The 13,888-nt window shown below is 37.3% G+C and overlaps 2 protein-coding genes across 5 annotated transcripts; both read left to right on the top strand.

Moving 5' to 3' along the window:
- Positions 1 to 82: 82 nt before the first annotated feature.
- On the top strand, positions 83 to 6,174 carry LOC113336248. Of its 4 annotated transcripts, none has more exons than XM_026582214.1 (6): positions 83 to 2,356; positions 2,981 to 3,433; positions 3,599 to 3,726; positions 4,234 to 4,681; positions 4,803 to 5,309; positions 5,813 to 6,174. In XM_026582214.1, exon 1 carries the CDS (start codon positions 115 to 117, stop codon positions 1,852 to 1,854), a length of 1,740 nt encoding a protein of 579 aa, XP_026437999.1. In that variant the 5' UTR covers positions 83 to 114; the 3' UTR covers positions 1,855 to 2,356; positions 2,981 to 3,433; positions 3,599 to 3,726; positions 4,234 to 4,681; positions 4,803 to 5,309; positions 5,813 to 6,174. The 4 variants fall into 4 exon arrangements, with proteins under 4 accessions (XP_026437999.1, XP_026437998.1, XP_026438000.1 ...); XM_026582213.1 differs by having other exon boundaries at positions 4,921 to 5,309; XM_026582215.1 differs by having other exon boundaries at positions 4,924 to 5,309.
- A 1,455-nt stretch (positions 6,175 to 7,629) lies between these two features.
- Positions 7,630 to 8,877, top strand: LOC113336247 (putative F-box/kelch-repeat protein At4g22430). The gene has a single exon (XM_026582211.1). The coding sequence runs from the start codon at positions 7,630 to 7,632 to the stop codon at positions 8,875 to 8,877; it is 1,248 nt and encodes a 415-aa protein (XP_026437996.1).
- The last annotated feature ends 5,011 nt before the right edge of the window (positions 8,878 to 13,888 follow it).

Below are 13,888 nucleotides of genomic sequence, written 5' to 3' on the forward strand. Positions count from 1 at the left end.
GGCACCAGCATCACAGCCAAGTAAATCTACAGGGAGGCTTCTGTCAGTTCTGTGGCTGGCACGGTGCCGAAACCCAACGCAAAAGAAGACTTCAAAGTCTGTGCGGAAGCCGGAATGAAAGACAAATCTATACCTGCTGAACCTAAACCGTCGGGTACCAAGAACAGGAAAAGAGGAAGAAACTCTGACTCAGAAAAGGAAACTGGAAGCATCTGCGACATGGAGGAAGATGGTGATCAGAAAGCTGGACAGAATCCTGGACTCAACAGTTGCAGATCATCTCGGCGAAAACATGATGTTAATTACAAAGAGAACTTGAGTGATGACGAAGATATAACTAGTGGATCAAGACGAAAGACTACTAAAATCAATGAGCCAGTGGAGAAAGATAAAAGAAAGGTCCTTTTTGAAGAAAGTAAACCATTTGGAAATGCTGAAAACTGCAAGAATAATGGAGACGAAGTAGCCGAAGATAATGGAAACTATGAAAGACCTGAACCAGTGGTCGTTGAAATTCCCGATCCAGAATTTTATGACTTCGACAGGGATAAGAGTGAAAAATGCTTTGCGCTTGATCAGTTGTGGGCCATTTTTGACGATTTGGATGGTATGCCCAGATTTTATGCTCGGATCAATAAAGTATGTTATTCGCCTTTCAAGGTGGATGTCACATGGTTGGAGTTCGTTGCTGGGAATCCGTATCAGACTGCTTGGAAAAGAAGCGGGTTACCCGTAGCTTGTGGGAAATTCAATCACGAGAAGTCTGATACAATTGAAGGTACAGGTACATTCTCCCATAAGATTGTTTGGGAAGAAGGTGTTCGAAATACTTACAAGATCTATCCCCGAAAAGGGGAAACATGGGCCCTTTACAAGAACTGGAACATTAAATGGAGCTCTGATAGGGACAACCATGGAGAGTATGAGTATGAGTTTGTTGTGGTCCTGTCGGATTACATCAATGAATCAGGCATTTTGGTTTCCCAATTGGTTAAGCTAAAAGGTTTTGAATCCTTGTTTAAGCGAACTGAAAACAATGGCATGTCTTCCTTTCAAATAACATTTGATGAAATGTTGAAATTCTCTCACAGGGTTCCTTCAGTTAGAACAAATGGTAGAGAACGAAAAGATGTCCCCGAAGGTGTTTTTGAACTTGATCCTGCTTCCCTGCCCCGGAACCTTGAAGAAGTTTCTGATGGGAAAGCCAAAACTGTTGGTCGTAAAAGGGGTCATTTTGAACTTGATCCTGCTTCCCTGCCCAGTAACCTTGAAGAAGTTTCTGATTTGATTGATGGGAAAGCCAAACCTCTTGGTGGTAAAAGGCATCGTTCCTTGAAATCTATATTAGAGGAGAGGCCTTGTGCGCCAAAGAATGTAAATGAAGAAACTTTCGAGGAGTCTGAGACTTTAAGTACTTCAAATGGTGTGACAGAAAAGACAGAGAGAGTTTCTGAGCAGATTCCTCCTGCACCTTCTTCGTTTATAGACCCTTGTGAACTTCCAGAGTCAGTTTTTTATACTTTTGAAGATGACAAAACTGAAGACAAGTTCCAAGTTGGTCAGGTGTGGGCTTTGTATTGTGAGTTGGATGGCTTGCCCAAGTACTATGGTCTGATCAAAAAGGTTGAATTAATCCCGGAGTTTAAAGTGAACATACAATGGCTTGAAGCTTGCACCTCACCAAAGGGTATGCTCGCTTGGCTTGACAGTAAGATGCCTACATGCTGTGGAGTTTTTTCTGGTGGTAACGAAACGGAGTTTGATGATACTAGTTTTTTCTCTCATCTTTCGAAAGGAGCAGAAGCTGCGAAGGAAAACAAGTATGAGATCCTTCCCAGGAAAGGGAAGGTGTAGGCAGTATACAAGAAATTTTGTTCGGAATGGTCTTCTTCTGATCTCCAGACATGCGAGTATGACATGGGCAAAGTTTTAAAAGTGGACGGTACACTGAAGGTGTTGGTTTTGGAGAAGGTGTGTGATTATGAGACGATTTTCAAGGTTCAGACAAAAGCAGGCCATGAATCCATACTTGAAATACCATGCCATGAATTGGTTAGATTCTCTCATCAAATTCCTGCAATCCAGTTGACTGATGAAAAATTAAGAACCTCGTTGACTGATGAAAAAGTAGAAAGCTTGCGTGGATGTTGGGAGTTGGATCCCAAAGCAATGCCTGTTCGTTTATCTAATTGTAAATGAGGAGTCAAGATTGTCAGAGCCATGGTGTAAATTTGATGTACAAGGGTCTGTGTTCTGTTTGATCTGCTGTTCAGAATTACTGTTGATGTGTTGCAGCAATATGGGGTTTAGCACTTCTTATTCGCGGTATAGGGAGAACATCTTCTGTCAGAATGAGGTATGCATCTGCATCTTCATTTTTTTCACCTCATGTCTTACTGAAATATTATTAGTTTAGTAATGTGTAATCACTCTGCCGGTAGTAGCATATATAAATGATATTTATAGTATATATTTTATTTTAGGTTTTGCTCCAGTAGACCTATTTCTGCTGCGATTTCTAGTATATGATGACTTTACTTTCAGTGTACTTGCAAATACTCTGAAAATCTTCTTTGAGTTTACCTGTACATGTGAACAATGATATGAGGGGCATTTCACAAATTCACATATCCCTAATTTATGGATTGCGGCCTGACATCTGCCCTGACTTGGTAAGCTCATGGCATGCAACATTTTTCTGAAATTTGATTGACCCATCTTAACTGCATTAGAACTAATGTTAAGCATTATCCCCTCTACTGTGGTATTAGTATCAAGTCGTTTACCCTTAGCACTGCATTCTGCACATATGCTCTTAACTCTGGTATTAGTATCAAGTGTGCACTTGTGCCCTCTACTTTATTATCGGTGTTAGTGCCGTACAATGTGCAGAGATGGACTTTACTTTGATACAACTTGCAAGTGTGCGCATGTATATGCACTCTACCGTGTTATAACTTTCAAATGTTCGATATTGAAGGAGTCACACCCCAAACCCTGTTAGTAGCAAATTTGGAAAAGAAAGGGCTGGAATTTACTCTGAGAATCATAAAGAAACAAGTGGCGGACCAGGGAATTGTTCTAGGTCAAAATTTACTCGAAGCAAACTTTAAGTGAAATACGTGTTGAGTATGATTGCTGATACAAATGTGTGTCAAAGGAGATCGACAAGGGAAGTAAGCAAAGTTATTCGAGGGAGGAATTTGGAAGCTATGAGATTTGAAATTTCTTATCAACAGTGTCAGACATCGCGAGAGAACTTCACTGGGTTGGGTCTTATTGTAGCCAAAAGAGCTTAGTATCTATTGGCAAAGGCTAAGCATCACTAACCAACAACAGCAAAAAACACCAGCAATACAGTCGGCAACCCCGCAGCACCTCCAACACCAGCATCATCAAGCTGGAGCGAAGAAAGGAAATGCCTCTATTCTGGGTACGTCTTACTTCTTCAGTTTTGATGCATCTCTAATATCTTTTGTAAATGGATTGCTGTTTGAGGTATTGCTTGCTTGATAGTTTTCTGTTGCTTCCAATATTTTTCTGTCCGTCTCTTGTCATTGAGTGAATCTGATAGTTACTCTTTTCATCTGTTTGTCAGCCATGGGAGACTTATAAGGCTGGTGTGTCGTTAGATCTGAGTAAGCATCACATAATCAAGACATTTTTGGACAAGTTCGCTTTTAAGACAGTTAAAACTTCTGAGAATTCCGACATTTCTTTTTCCAGGTTAGTTATGTTAGCTTCTCTTAGTATTTAACTTAATGCAGCGATAGATCAAAAACAGTGTACTATCAATAATGTTAGTAATGGTATCTCACATGTTAAGTTGGGATGCACTTACTGCGATTCGTCAAATAAGATATGCTGTTAACTAATTCCGAGTGTTGCATAAATTTGTATACTCTTTAACATATTAGCGATATTCCTTTGCTACTCGTTGTCTTTTGATGCTTGTCTCGTTTGACGAATGTTGGACAATCAACAAATGCTAGAATGGATGTTGTAGACTAAATGATGGAGAGTTACGTTTTCTTTATCTAATGTATCAGTGTCTATTTCCAGTTCTTAAGCTAGATATTTTTCATATAACCCATAAGCTTTTTTGGTAAAAACAAGTAGCATGGTACTGCAGTAGGAAAGATAATTATCGTTCCAAGACTCATAATTTGCTATCAAATTGGGAATATATATTTGCTGACTTCTATTATTTCTGCCTGCTACACCCTGACACAGAGAAGGTATGGTTTTTGGGCGATGATGTTGGAACAGTAGCAGTGCCTCTCCTACAATTTCAACATAGCGGTGGTTGGATTAAGTCATTACTTGAAGAAGCAGAGAATGAGAGAATGCATCTAATGACTACGGTGGATCCTGTACAGCTGATATGGTATGAGAGGTTTTTGGTTCTCACTGTCCAAGGAGTCTTTGTCAATGCCTTCTTCGCTATGTATCTGCTTTCACTTAAGCTTGCTCGTAGAATTACCGGTTATCTGGAGGAGGTAGCAGTTCATTCTTACACAAAGTTCTTGAAGGAGATTGATAGTGGTAAAATTGAAAATGTCCAGCTCCTGCTATTGCAATAGACTATTGGAGGCTACCCTAGGATGTAAGTGTAAAAGATGTCGTAATTGTGATCCGAGCAGATGAAGCTCATCATCTGGATGTCAACCATTTTGCATCTGTGAGTTTTTCCTTAATTTCTGTTTTTTTTTCTTCCTTTTTTCAATATTTAGTTTTGTTCCTATTCGGGGTGACGTAGGTTGAGTAGGATAGATTATTCAGTTGTCACATGCGACTGCCAGAACTAGCAGGCAGCTGGAAGTGATGGACATCGATGCAGTTTGATTAATTTGCCAGATATGGGGTTTCCTAATGATGATGATTTTCATGATCTTTCTGATTATATTTTTGGGGTGTCAGAAGGCTGGATATGTTATGCGGAAACTAGAATAGCAGAAAGGGAAATTACTGTGACAGTTTGGGTGCTCGATGAGGTCAACTGGAAAATATTGCACAAGGATATTTCAGTAGGCGGTATCTTACTAGAACTGTGTTGTGATGTTGCAATGATCCAATTTTAGGTTTTAGTCCCATAAACTGCAACATTGTATTGTTTGGTTGTAAGCACTGGGTACGGGGGTTCAACATCCAAACCAGTAGTGTTGAAGAGCTCTACTTGTGTAAGAGAGATGTAAATTATAGATGCGTGATGGACCTGATGGTCATGCCAACAGTACTTCCACCGCCCTCTTGGATAGAAAGTGATCTTAGCATTTCAAATTCTGAATAGAGGAAGGAACGAAAACCGGGTAAGGTTTACCAAGGAACTTATTTGTCTCCTTTTAGCTAATCTTCTTATTTGCGTATTCAGAAACTGAATGATAAACTATTCCTTAGGTGCACTAGATTTTCTATTGAATCCAAGGATATCAAGATGATATCTTATTCTTTTTGTTTAATGTTATCAATTTGGTGTTTCTGGGTTAGTAACTCCCCGACTTTTTATCACGAAACATTCAATCTGTTACTGCCACTGTACGTTACAGCTAAACACTGTATATGATGTTTTTATATCTGGTACTCTTGAGAGATTCCTTCCTACCAACTGAGATTTCCAATTTCATAGAGTGGATGTAAAAAAGTTTTTGTTGTTTATACTCTGTTCCTTATATTGTCCTTGTAGTAATTATTGTGCTTCGCATATATGTGGTTGATTGGTTGCATATATGCTTGTAGAATTAAAAGTTTGATTAAAATTCTATGTACTTGATCAGTTGGTTGCTAACCATTTAGCTTGTCGGAAGATTTGCAGGTTAGAGAAGCGTAGGCAGGAAAGCTGGTGGTTGTACATAACTCAAAAGGAGTTTGGCACTCTCTTGAAACCTTGCCTGAAAGAGATGACGCCGTTTCTAAATTGTTTTGCCACTAGTGGGAACAATTATGCCAAGTGTTTTACGCATTAAGTCCTCTTATGAACTTGCGCAGGGATACACAGGTTACTTTCAGTTTTGTGCTTACCGTTCCTCTCCCTCAAGCAATTTGCGTTGATGCCATAGGGAACCATCAATTACGACTTAGATGACGATTGTTAGTTACATTGGGGGTTGAGATTTTCTATGTAACATGGTAATTGAAACTAAATTGAAACTAACATGTAGAGAAGAATAGACTTAAACAAACTTTGATATTGATTACTAACTTGTTTTAATACATGAGAACTCAATACATATTTATATACAAGATATCTTGGACTCCAAGATAATCAAGTTTCCTAACTAAAAGACAATTTCCTAATACAAAAGAAATTCTAAAAATATTAAAAACTCAACTTTGTACAAAGTTAGGAAACAATGTACAAGTTGGTTATATTGTGTTAACACCTCCCGCAAGCGTAACGGGTTATCTTGAACCGTAAGCTTGAAACGTAAAAGAGAAAACCTATCTTTAGAAAGTGGTTTTGTAAAAATGTCCGCAATTTGATCTTTAGAAGAAACAAAACGAACATCCAGAAGTTTGGAAGCAACTTGATCACGAACAAAGTGATAATCAATCTCGGTTTAACTGTGAGATAGGTAGCACTAAGATTGTCACACCATAAAATCGGAGGAGAATATGTAGAAATGTGAAGTTCAGAAATAAGTGATTGAATCCACATAATTTCGGCAGTAGCAATAGCAAGACCTCTATACTCGGCTTCAGTACTGGAACGAGATACTGTTTTCTGTTTACGAGCACTCCAAGAAATAATGTTACCTCCCAAATAAACACAATATCCACTAGTAGAACGACGATCATCAAGAGAACCAGCCCAATCAGAATCAGTATACGCACAGAAAGACAGTTGTAAAGAGGGTGACGGTTTAAGAAGTATACCAAACGTACTTGTATGTTTAAGATAACGAAGAATACGCTTTACTAAACCCCAATGAAAATCCGTAGGAGCATGCATAAATTGACAAATTGAAACTAAATTGAAACTAACAATAACAGTAGATTATGGATATAGCCTCCCGTTTTAGTGAACTTCGCCTATTTTTTTAAACCAGGTTCCGAAATATTTCCATGAACCATTATTAGGAAGTTATAATGCTTCAAGTTTATTAGTTTTACTTTCTTTTCGTATGTATTTGAAACCGGTTGAAAGAATTCAATCCATTACAGTGTGGTAAGCTGAGTTTGTGGTTTAATATTCCGGTTTAGTATTTTCACTTTTTAGTTTCTACCATGGAATATGTTATTGTTATTGTTATTGTTAGATCTTGTTTCGTTACCCCCTCCGACAATTTGCCAACTTTTCTTCTTCGGATGTGCCTCGGTGCTTGTACCCATGACCCAAACCAACAATATAAATCCTACTATAGTCGTCTAAAGGGGATCGTTATGACTACTAAAAGTTATTGTGGTAATAAGTGCATTAATTAAACAATATATTGCGCGTAACCATGCAATGCATTGAACAAGACGAATTGTCATTTGTCAAGGATTCTCGTCATAAATGAGATACCTAAATATTTAATTTTGTACTGTATTAATTTGGAAAAGCAAATGCACAAATCCGATCCGCAGTCTGCTCTACTATATGTTTGGGGATTTTTATAGAGTTTTTCGATCTCAAACTGTTGGCCAGCGATGGCTTCTTCAAATATGTTCACAGATGATATCTTGCTCGAGATATTTGTTTATCTTCCACTAAATTCAATCTATAAGTTTAAATGTTTATCAAAGGTATGGTCGTTTAACCTCTCAAACCCTAATTTCATTATCAAATGGTTTCGTATCAATAATAGGTCTCTCCCATTGATACAATATTATGCAATTACTCCCCCCCAAGATTCTGCTGAAAAACAAAATCCCTTGAGATTTAGAAAGGCATATAATGAATTACATACAGAGTTTATGTCTAGAAATGAATACTTGTTCTCTTTTAAGTTTCTTGTAAATCAGAAACCATTCCAAGGAGCAGAAGTTTACATGTTAGGTACTAGTAATGGTCTGGTACTTTTTGTGAGTATTCATCATCATTCACAAGTAACAGGGACAGATATTCATCAAAGATATTATGTTTGTAATCCACTTACTCAAAAATGGGTTTCACTTCCTTCACCGCCGGGTTCCCCGGTTAGTGGATTTGATGTTAGTGGTATATTTTGTGAGGACTCAACATCATTCGCTAGTTGTTATAAAGTTGTGCGTATTCCAAGAATTTATAGTCCTTCAAAGCAATCCAATGTTGATATATTTTGTTCCGATCTGGGTGTGTGGGAAAGTTTCCAGGTTTATTGTGATAAAATTGTTGTGGGGAGAATCTGCGGATGGTGTAATTTTAATAAAGTTGTTATCATTGATGGTGTTTTGTTCTGGCTTGAAGGGTGGGATACAATGCTAATTTACAATCTCAATCAGAACAATGGAAGTGATGGACATCGATGTACTTTGATTAATTTGCCTGCTGCTGCTGATGACGACGATTACAATAGCTATGACACTATTCTTGGGGAGTCAGAAGGTTGGGTATGTTACGCTAAAACTAGACGGACAGGAAGGGAACTGACCGTGAGTGTTTGGGTGCTCGATGAGGTCAACTGGAAAATATTGCACAATGATGTTTCAGTAAACAATATTTTAGCAGAAATGCATTCTCAGATACGTGAAGACGCACCCTTTGAAGTTCTAGGTTTTAGTCCAGTAGACCGTAATGTTATTTTGCTCAGTTCCAAGAACTGGGTTCGGGAATTTAATATCGAAACCAGAAGCTTTGCAGACCTCTGCTTGGATAACAGACATGTATATCATGCAGGTGTGACGTTCCTGCCGTTTGTGCTGCAGCCAATGCCAACAGTACTTCCACCGCCCTCTTGGATAAATACTAGAGACTGATCTTTGCATTTGAATTTGCTCATTTGTCTCCTTTTAGCAATATTTAATCTTGGTATTGAAGAACTCGATGAACTTTACATGTTAGATACATTAGATTTCCTTTCTTATCCAAAAATATCAAGATAATTTTTTGTTTTTCTTGTTTAATGTTCTTAATTTGGTGTGTTAAAGGAAGTAACTCCCCGACTATTTGTAAAGAAATATACTTTCAGTCTATTCCTATATCATAGGACACGGTTTCTCTAAACTTCGTGACGAGTTTATATCTTTAGATCTTTCTTCTTTCCAAGCAAAAACCAGATCAGCAAAAAACCAGATCGGGACTATTAGATGGGCATCAAGAAAATCACTGATTGGCGATTATCCTTCCAATCCTAATATTATATATTCAAAATCATCGTAATTCCCTTGTCCAGTATGGGACTACTGTTAATATTCAGATTACTTCGAAACAGAGTACAAAAGGGTTTGATTTGCAAGTAACGGCCCAAGTTTCTTCCTGGAGCAGCATATTAGAATATCGATCAATTTCATGCACTTCCAACCAATCCATCTGTTCCAACACATTAATGATTTGCAAAGAAACCGTCGCATTATCGACCATTTCCATTGCATTAGCATTATTAGCGGCATTATCTTCTTGGTGACTGGTACTAGCTAGTAGTAGATAATGAAGTTGTTGTTGAGGATGAATTCCAACTCCACTCTGTGTAGTGCTTTTCTGATGCTGATAAGTGATAAAAGAAGACAAATTTGGAATGTTCATTTCTATACTTGCTAATGTTTACTCTGCGTACTGCTGGATCAACAATCTGCATCACTCGATCAGTAAGAAGAGCTGCCTTAGCCATCTCCCAAAATAGGATCCGTAGGTCTCTTTTCAAATTTTCTAGCAATATGATCCGACAGATAGATGCAAAGGTCAATCTCCATTTTTCGATAAACTCTCTACCCGTTCCATCCCTAGAATCATGAGTTAGAGCCAAATTCGTAGGAATAAGAATGAAATTCATCATAAATGTTACTAATTGCAGGCATGTTCAGACTTCATAATGTTCTGATAGAGATTTAATTAAAGTAGTGGCACAATTAAGAATGCTGGTGCCACTCTAGAAAGACGCACCTTAACCTTAAAAACTTGAGGTCCCCCTGTAGGATCAAAATATCGCATAGGATAAATCAAGTGTGCGACATTTATATAAGGGCTATCCGAGTTCTATCAATATTAGGAGTGCGAGAACGTAGTATGAGCGTGCGATAGTGTCGCATGGCGATTTCGTAAATAGAGAAAATATGAGCTGTACTCCACTACATATGAGTTGTCATCCACTATGTAAACACCTATATAAAGAGAAAGGCAGGAGATAGAAAGGGGATACACTTTAGGAAAGAGGATCACTTTAGGAAAGAGACACACTTTATATGAGAGAAGGTAGAATTATAATTATTAGTATTGTCTCCTTCTTCTTCCTCCGTAGAAAACTTGAGCTCCAAATACTCATTAATGTAGTCTCCATTGTAATCCATATGTAATTTCTACAGTCATAGTGAAACTTAACCCCGTGGATGTAGATCACATTGATCGAACCACGTAAATCTTGTGTCCAATTTACAATATTAGCACTTTAATCTTTATTTTGATTATGAAATAGATTTAGATCTAGGAATAGTTAATGGGGTGTGTTGTAGGATTTCCTACAACTACACCCATCATCGCCGACACCAGCAAAGATGACACCAGCAAAGATGAAAGATGAATCAAGCCGGTCATCATCATCAAGTCCAGAAATCCATAGACCCTCACTTGATCTAAGGGGAGTCTATGGAGATAACATCCACTGAACTGATAATCTTTCAAACAGAGTGTATCTTTACTTTTGCATAACTCCAAAGTGAAAGCGAATTAAAAAGAAGATACACGGTGAAATGAGTGATGCCTATATATGCATTCTTTACTGCTTCAATATTTGCATAAATGTTATAGATAGACCTTCACATATTGCATAGTTGCTGTTAGACTTAGACGAACCAGGCGAAAGAGTAAAACCTTTTCGCCTTTGAACAATGAAGAAGACCCAGTTCCACAAGGAAATAAAAAATTTCTGGTCACAATTTTGCCTAACTTATTGGGGAAGATCGAAACCTGATTCTGATGGTGCAAGTAGTATATTAGACCGATAAGTTTTCTCTGTTAGGTACTAATGTATTTTCTATTGTCCCACATTGAAAGAACAAGGTTTTAAAACCTGGTTTAAAACTGTATTAGGACTGACAACATATCGCTAATGAGCAGTGAGTTGGATGCCTGAGTCTTATAATCCTACATGGGTTATTTGCAAAGCAAAAGCAAAATTATTACCAATTGTTGGCCTCTCCGCTCATTGTTAATTGATTTTAATCTCCTAACCATTTTTTTTCTTTTTTTTGCTCATCTGTGGTTTTTACGTTTTAGTTGATCTTTTGTTTCAATATCGATAATTGTTTCCAAATTTAAATAAAAAAAAATTGCTACGTACAACTGGCTAGTCAAAATGCCAACAAGAAGCTACAAGAAGAACCCTGCTCAAATAAACATACTGTTGAGTGACTGCCTTTGTTTAGTTGTTTGGAGTAATGTTTGCAAGGTATTCTCCCATTCTGATGAATTTGCCAACCAATATGGATTATTGTTTCCCAATTTAAATAAAAAAAATTGCTACGTACAACTGGCTAGTCAAAATGCCAACAAGAAGCTACAAGAAGAACCCTGCTCATATAAACTTACTGTTGAGTGGCTGCCTTTGTTTAGTTGTTTGGAGTAATGTTTGCAAGGTATTTTCCCATTCTGATGGATTTGCCAACCAATATGGCAGCTTAAATATAAATGGTGACATTCTGATGAGTGATGCTTACCAGGGTTACGTTTCATATGACCCAAAGAAGAATCTTGTACCCTTGGCCAATCGGGGGGGAGAATGCCTCAACCAATACCTTATGTTGAGAGTCTCGTTTCAGTTAAATCGGGTACTTTGATGGAGAAAGGGACTAAACACGAAGAAATGTACTTATTAATACAGAGACTACGATAGAGTATCGTACATCGTTAAATTTTCAACTAGGGAATTTTGCATTTTTTTATCATCCTTGTTTATTTATTTTTAATTTGGGTTTGATCACCGGTATTTGTCACCAAACTCGCTTACGTGATTCTAATTTCAACCTTTTAATTAAGTTGCTTGTTAAATTCAATGGCAACATCTTTTGCTGTGAAGAGGTTATGCGTGGTTTGCTGGAGTGCGGTCTTAATGCACTGACCCAACATTAACCACCTCAATGTATTCATTCTAAGGATTCTTAAATCAGCTTAACAAGTTCTTAAGGATCTTAACCCAGGCATACGTATCAGAATGACTTGATCACCAAGATATTAAACACAGAATTCAATTTTTTGCCCCAAACTATAGTTATGGCCGTTAGTTCTGTAGGAGTTAAATATCGTACATATTAATAATCACGCGAAGTGAAGAATACAACATACCCGAGAAATACCGCACACAACAAATTGAGACGTCACATCAGGTGATGTCAGCAAAGTCACGAGTAAAGTGTGAGGAGTTATGTGTGAGGAGTTATGTGAAAATGTAAGATATGCGAAGATGGGCGATTGTATATGAGCGAATATGTCGCACAGAGATCCCGAAAATAAATGAATTCTTAACTGTCATCCACTATATAAACCCCTATATAAAGGAGAGAGTAGTTGTCTTTTAGAGGGTTGGAACATAAGTCTTGTAAGAGAGATTGTAAGAGAGAGAAAGTGAGTTTAGTCTACAAAAGTGTTATTGTAGGATCAAAATCTGGCAACGACAATATTTCAGCAAAATTATTAACAACACATTACAACAGCGTCGCAGAACAATTTCAGGAAGAATATAATAAATGACGTCAACTAAGATCACGAGAAAGATGTGATAGTCCTGCGAAAATTAGAGAGCTTGCGAAATAAATATTTGTAACGCTGCGAGAATGTCGCAGATCATACCCGAAAATAAAGGACAGATTAGCTGTCATCCACTATGTATTTGCGTATAAATAGTCGTTCAAGTTGTAAAGAATAGAGAGAGATCTTTTTTGAGTAAGAAACAAGTAAATAGGAGAGAGAAAGTCTACATCAGAGGTGAGGAGTTATGTGAAGATGTAAGATATGCGAAGATGGGCGATTGTATATGAGCGAATATGTCACACAGAGATCCCGAAAATAAATGAATTCTTAACTGTCATCCACTATATAAACCCCTATATAAAGGAGAGAGTAGTTGTCTTTTAGAGGGTTGGAACATAAGTCTTGTAAGAGAGATTGTAAGAGAGAGAAAGTGAGTTTAGTCTACAAAAGTGTTATTGTAGGATCAGAATCTGGCAACGACAATATTTCAGCAAAATTATTAACAACACAATACAACAACGTCGCAGAACAATTTCAGGAAGAATATAATAAATGACGTTAACTAAGATCACGAGAAAGATGTGATAGTCCTGCGAAAATTAGAGAGCTTGCGAAATAAATATTTGTAAGGCTGCGAGAATGTCGCAGATCATACCCGAAAATAAAGGACAGATTAGCTGTCATCCACTATGTATTTGCCTATAAATAGTCGTTCAAGTTGTAAAGAATAGAGAGAGATCTTTTTTGAGTAAGAAACAAGTAAATAGAAGAGAGAAAGTCTAGAGCAAAGGTGATTCTTGATTTCTGTATCTTTTCTTGTAAGAACATAATTTTTCTTAAGAATCACTTTTCAAGCAACACTCAAGAAAAAAATGGCAAAATGTAGATACCAAAAATGTAACATAACGCGTGGCGCAATTCAAGAGCAAGAGTAGCTTAGCAATATATAATTGTATACATAGTATCTTAGCTTAGATTCCTTAATTTGTAAGTAAAGGACATTTATGTAAATTCATTTCTATTCTCTAGTACATAAAGAAAATATCTAAGAGAGAGAAAGGGATATAATATTAATTTCTCTATCATCTT

Source organism: Papaver somniferum, unplaced genomic scaffold (genome assembly GCF_003573695.1).
Source record: "Papaver somniferum cultivar HN1 unplaced genomic scaffold, ASM357369v1 unplaced-scaffold_151, whole genome shotgun sequence".
Lineage (NCBI taxonomy): Eukaryota > Viridiplantae > Streptophyta > Magnoliopsida > Ranunculales > Papaveraceae > Papaver > Papaver somniferum.

Coding starts and splice junctions, on each gene's coding strand:
- LOC113336247 (XM_026582211.1), top strand. CDS start 7,630: ATGGCTTCTTCAAATATGTTCACAGATGATATCTTGCTCGAGATATTT.
- LOC113336248 (XM_026582214.1), top strand. CDS start 115: ATGAAAGACAAATCTATACCTGCTGAACCTAAACCGTCGGGTACCAAG.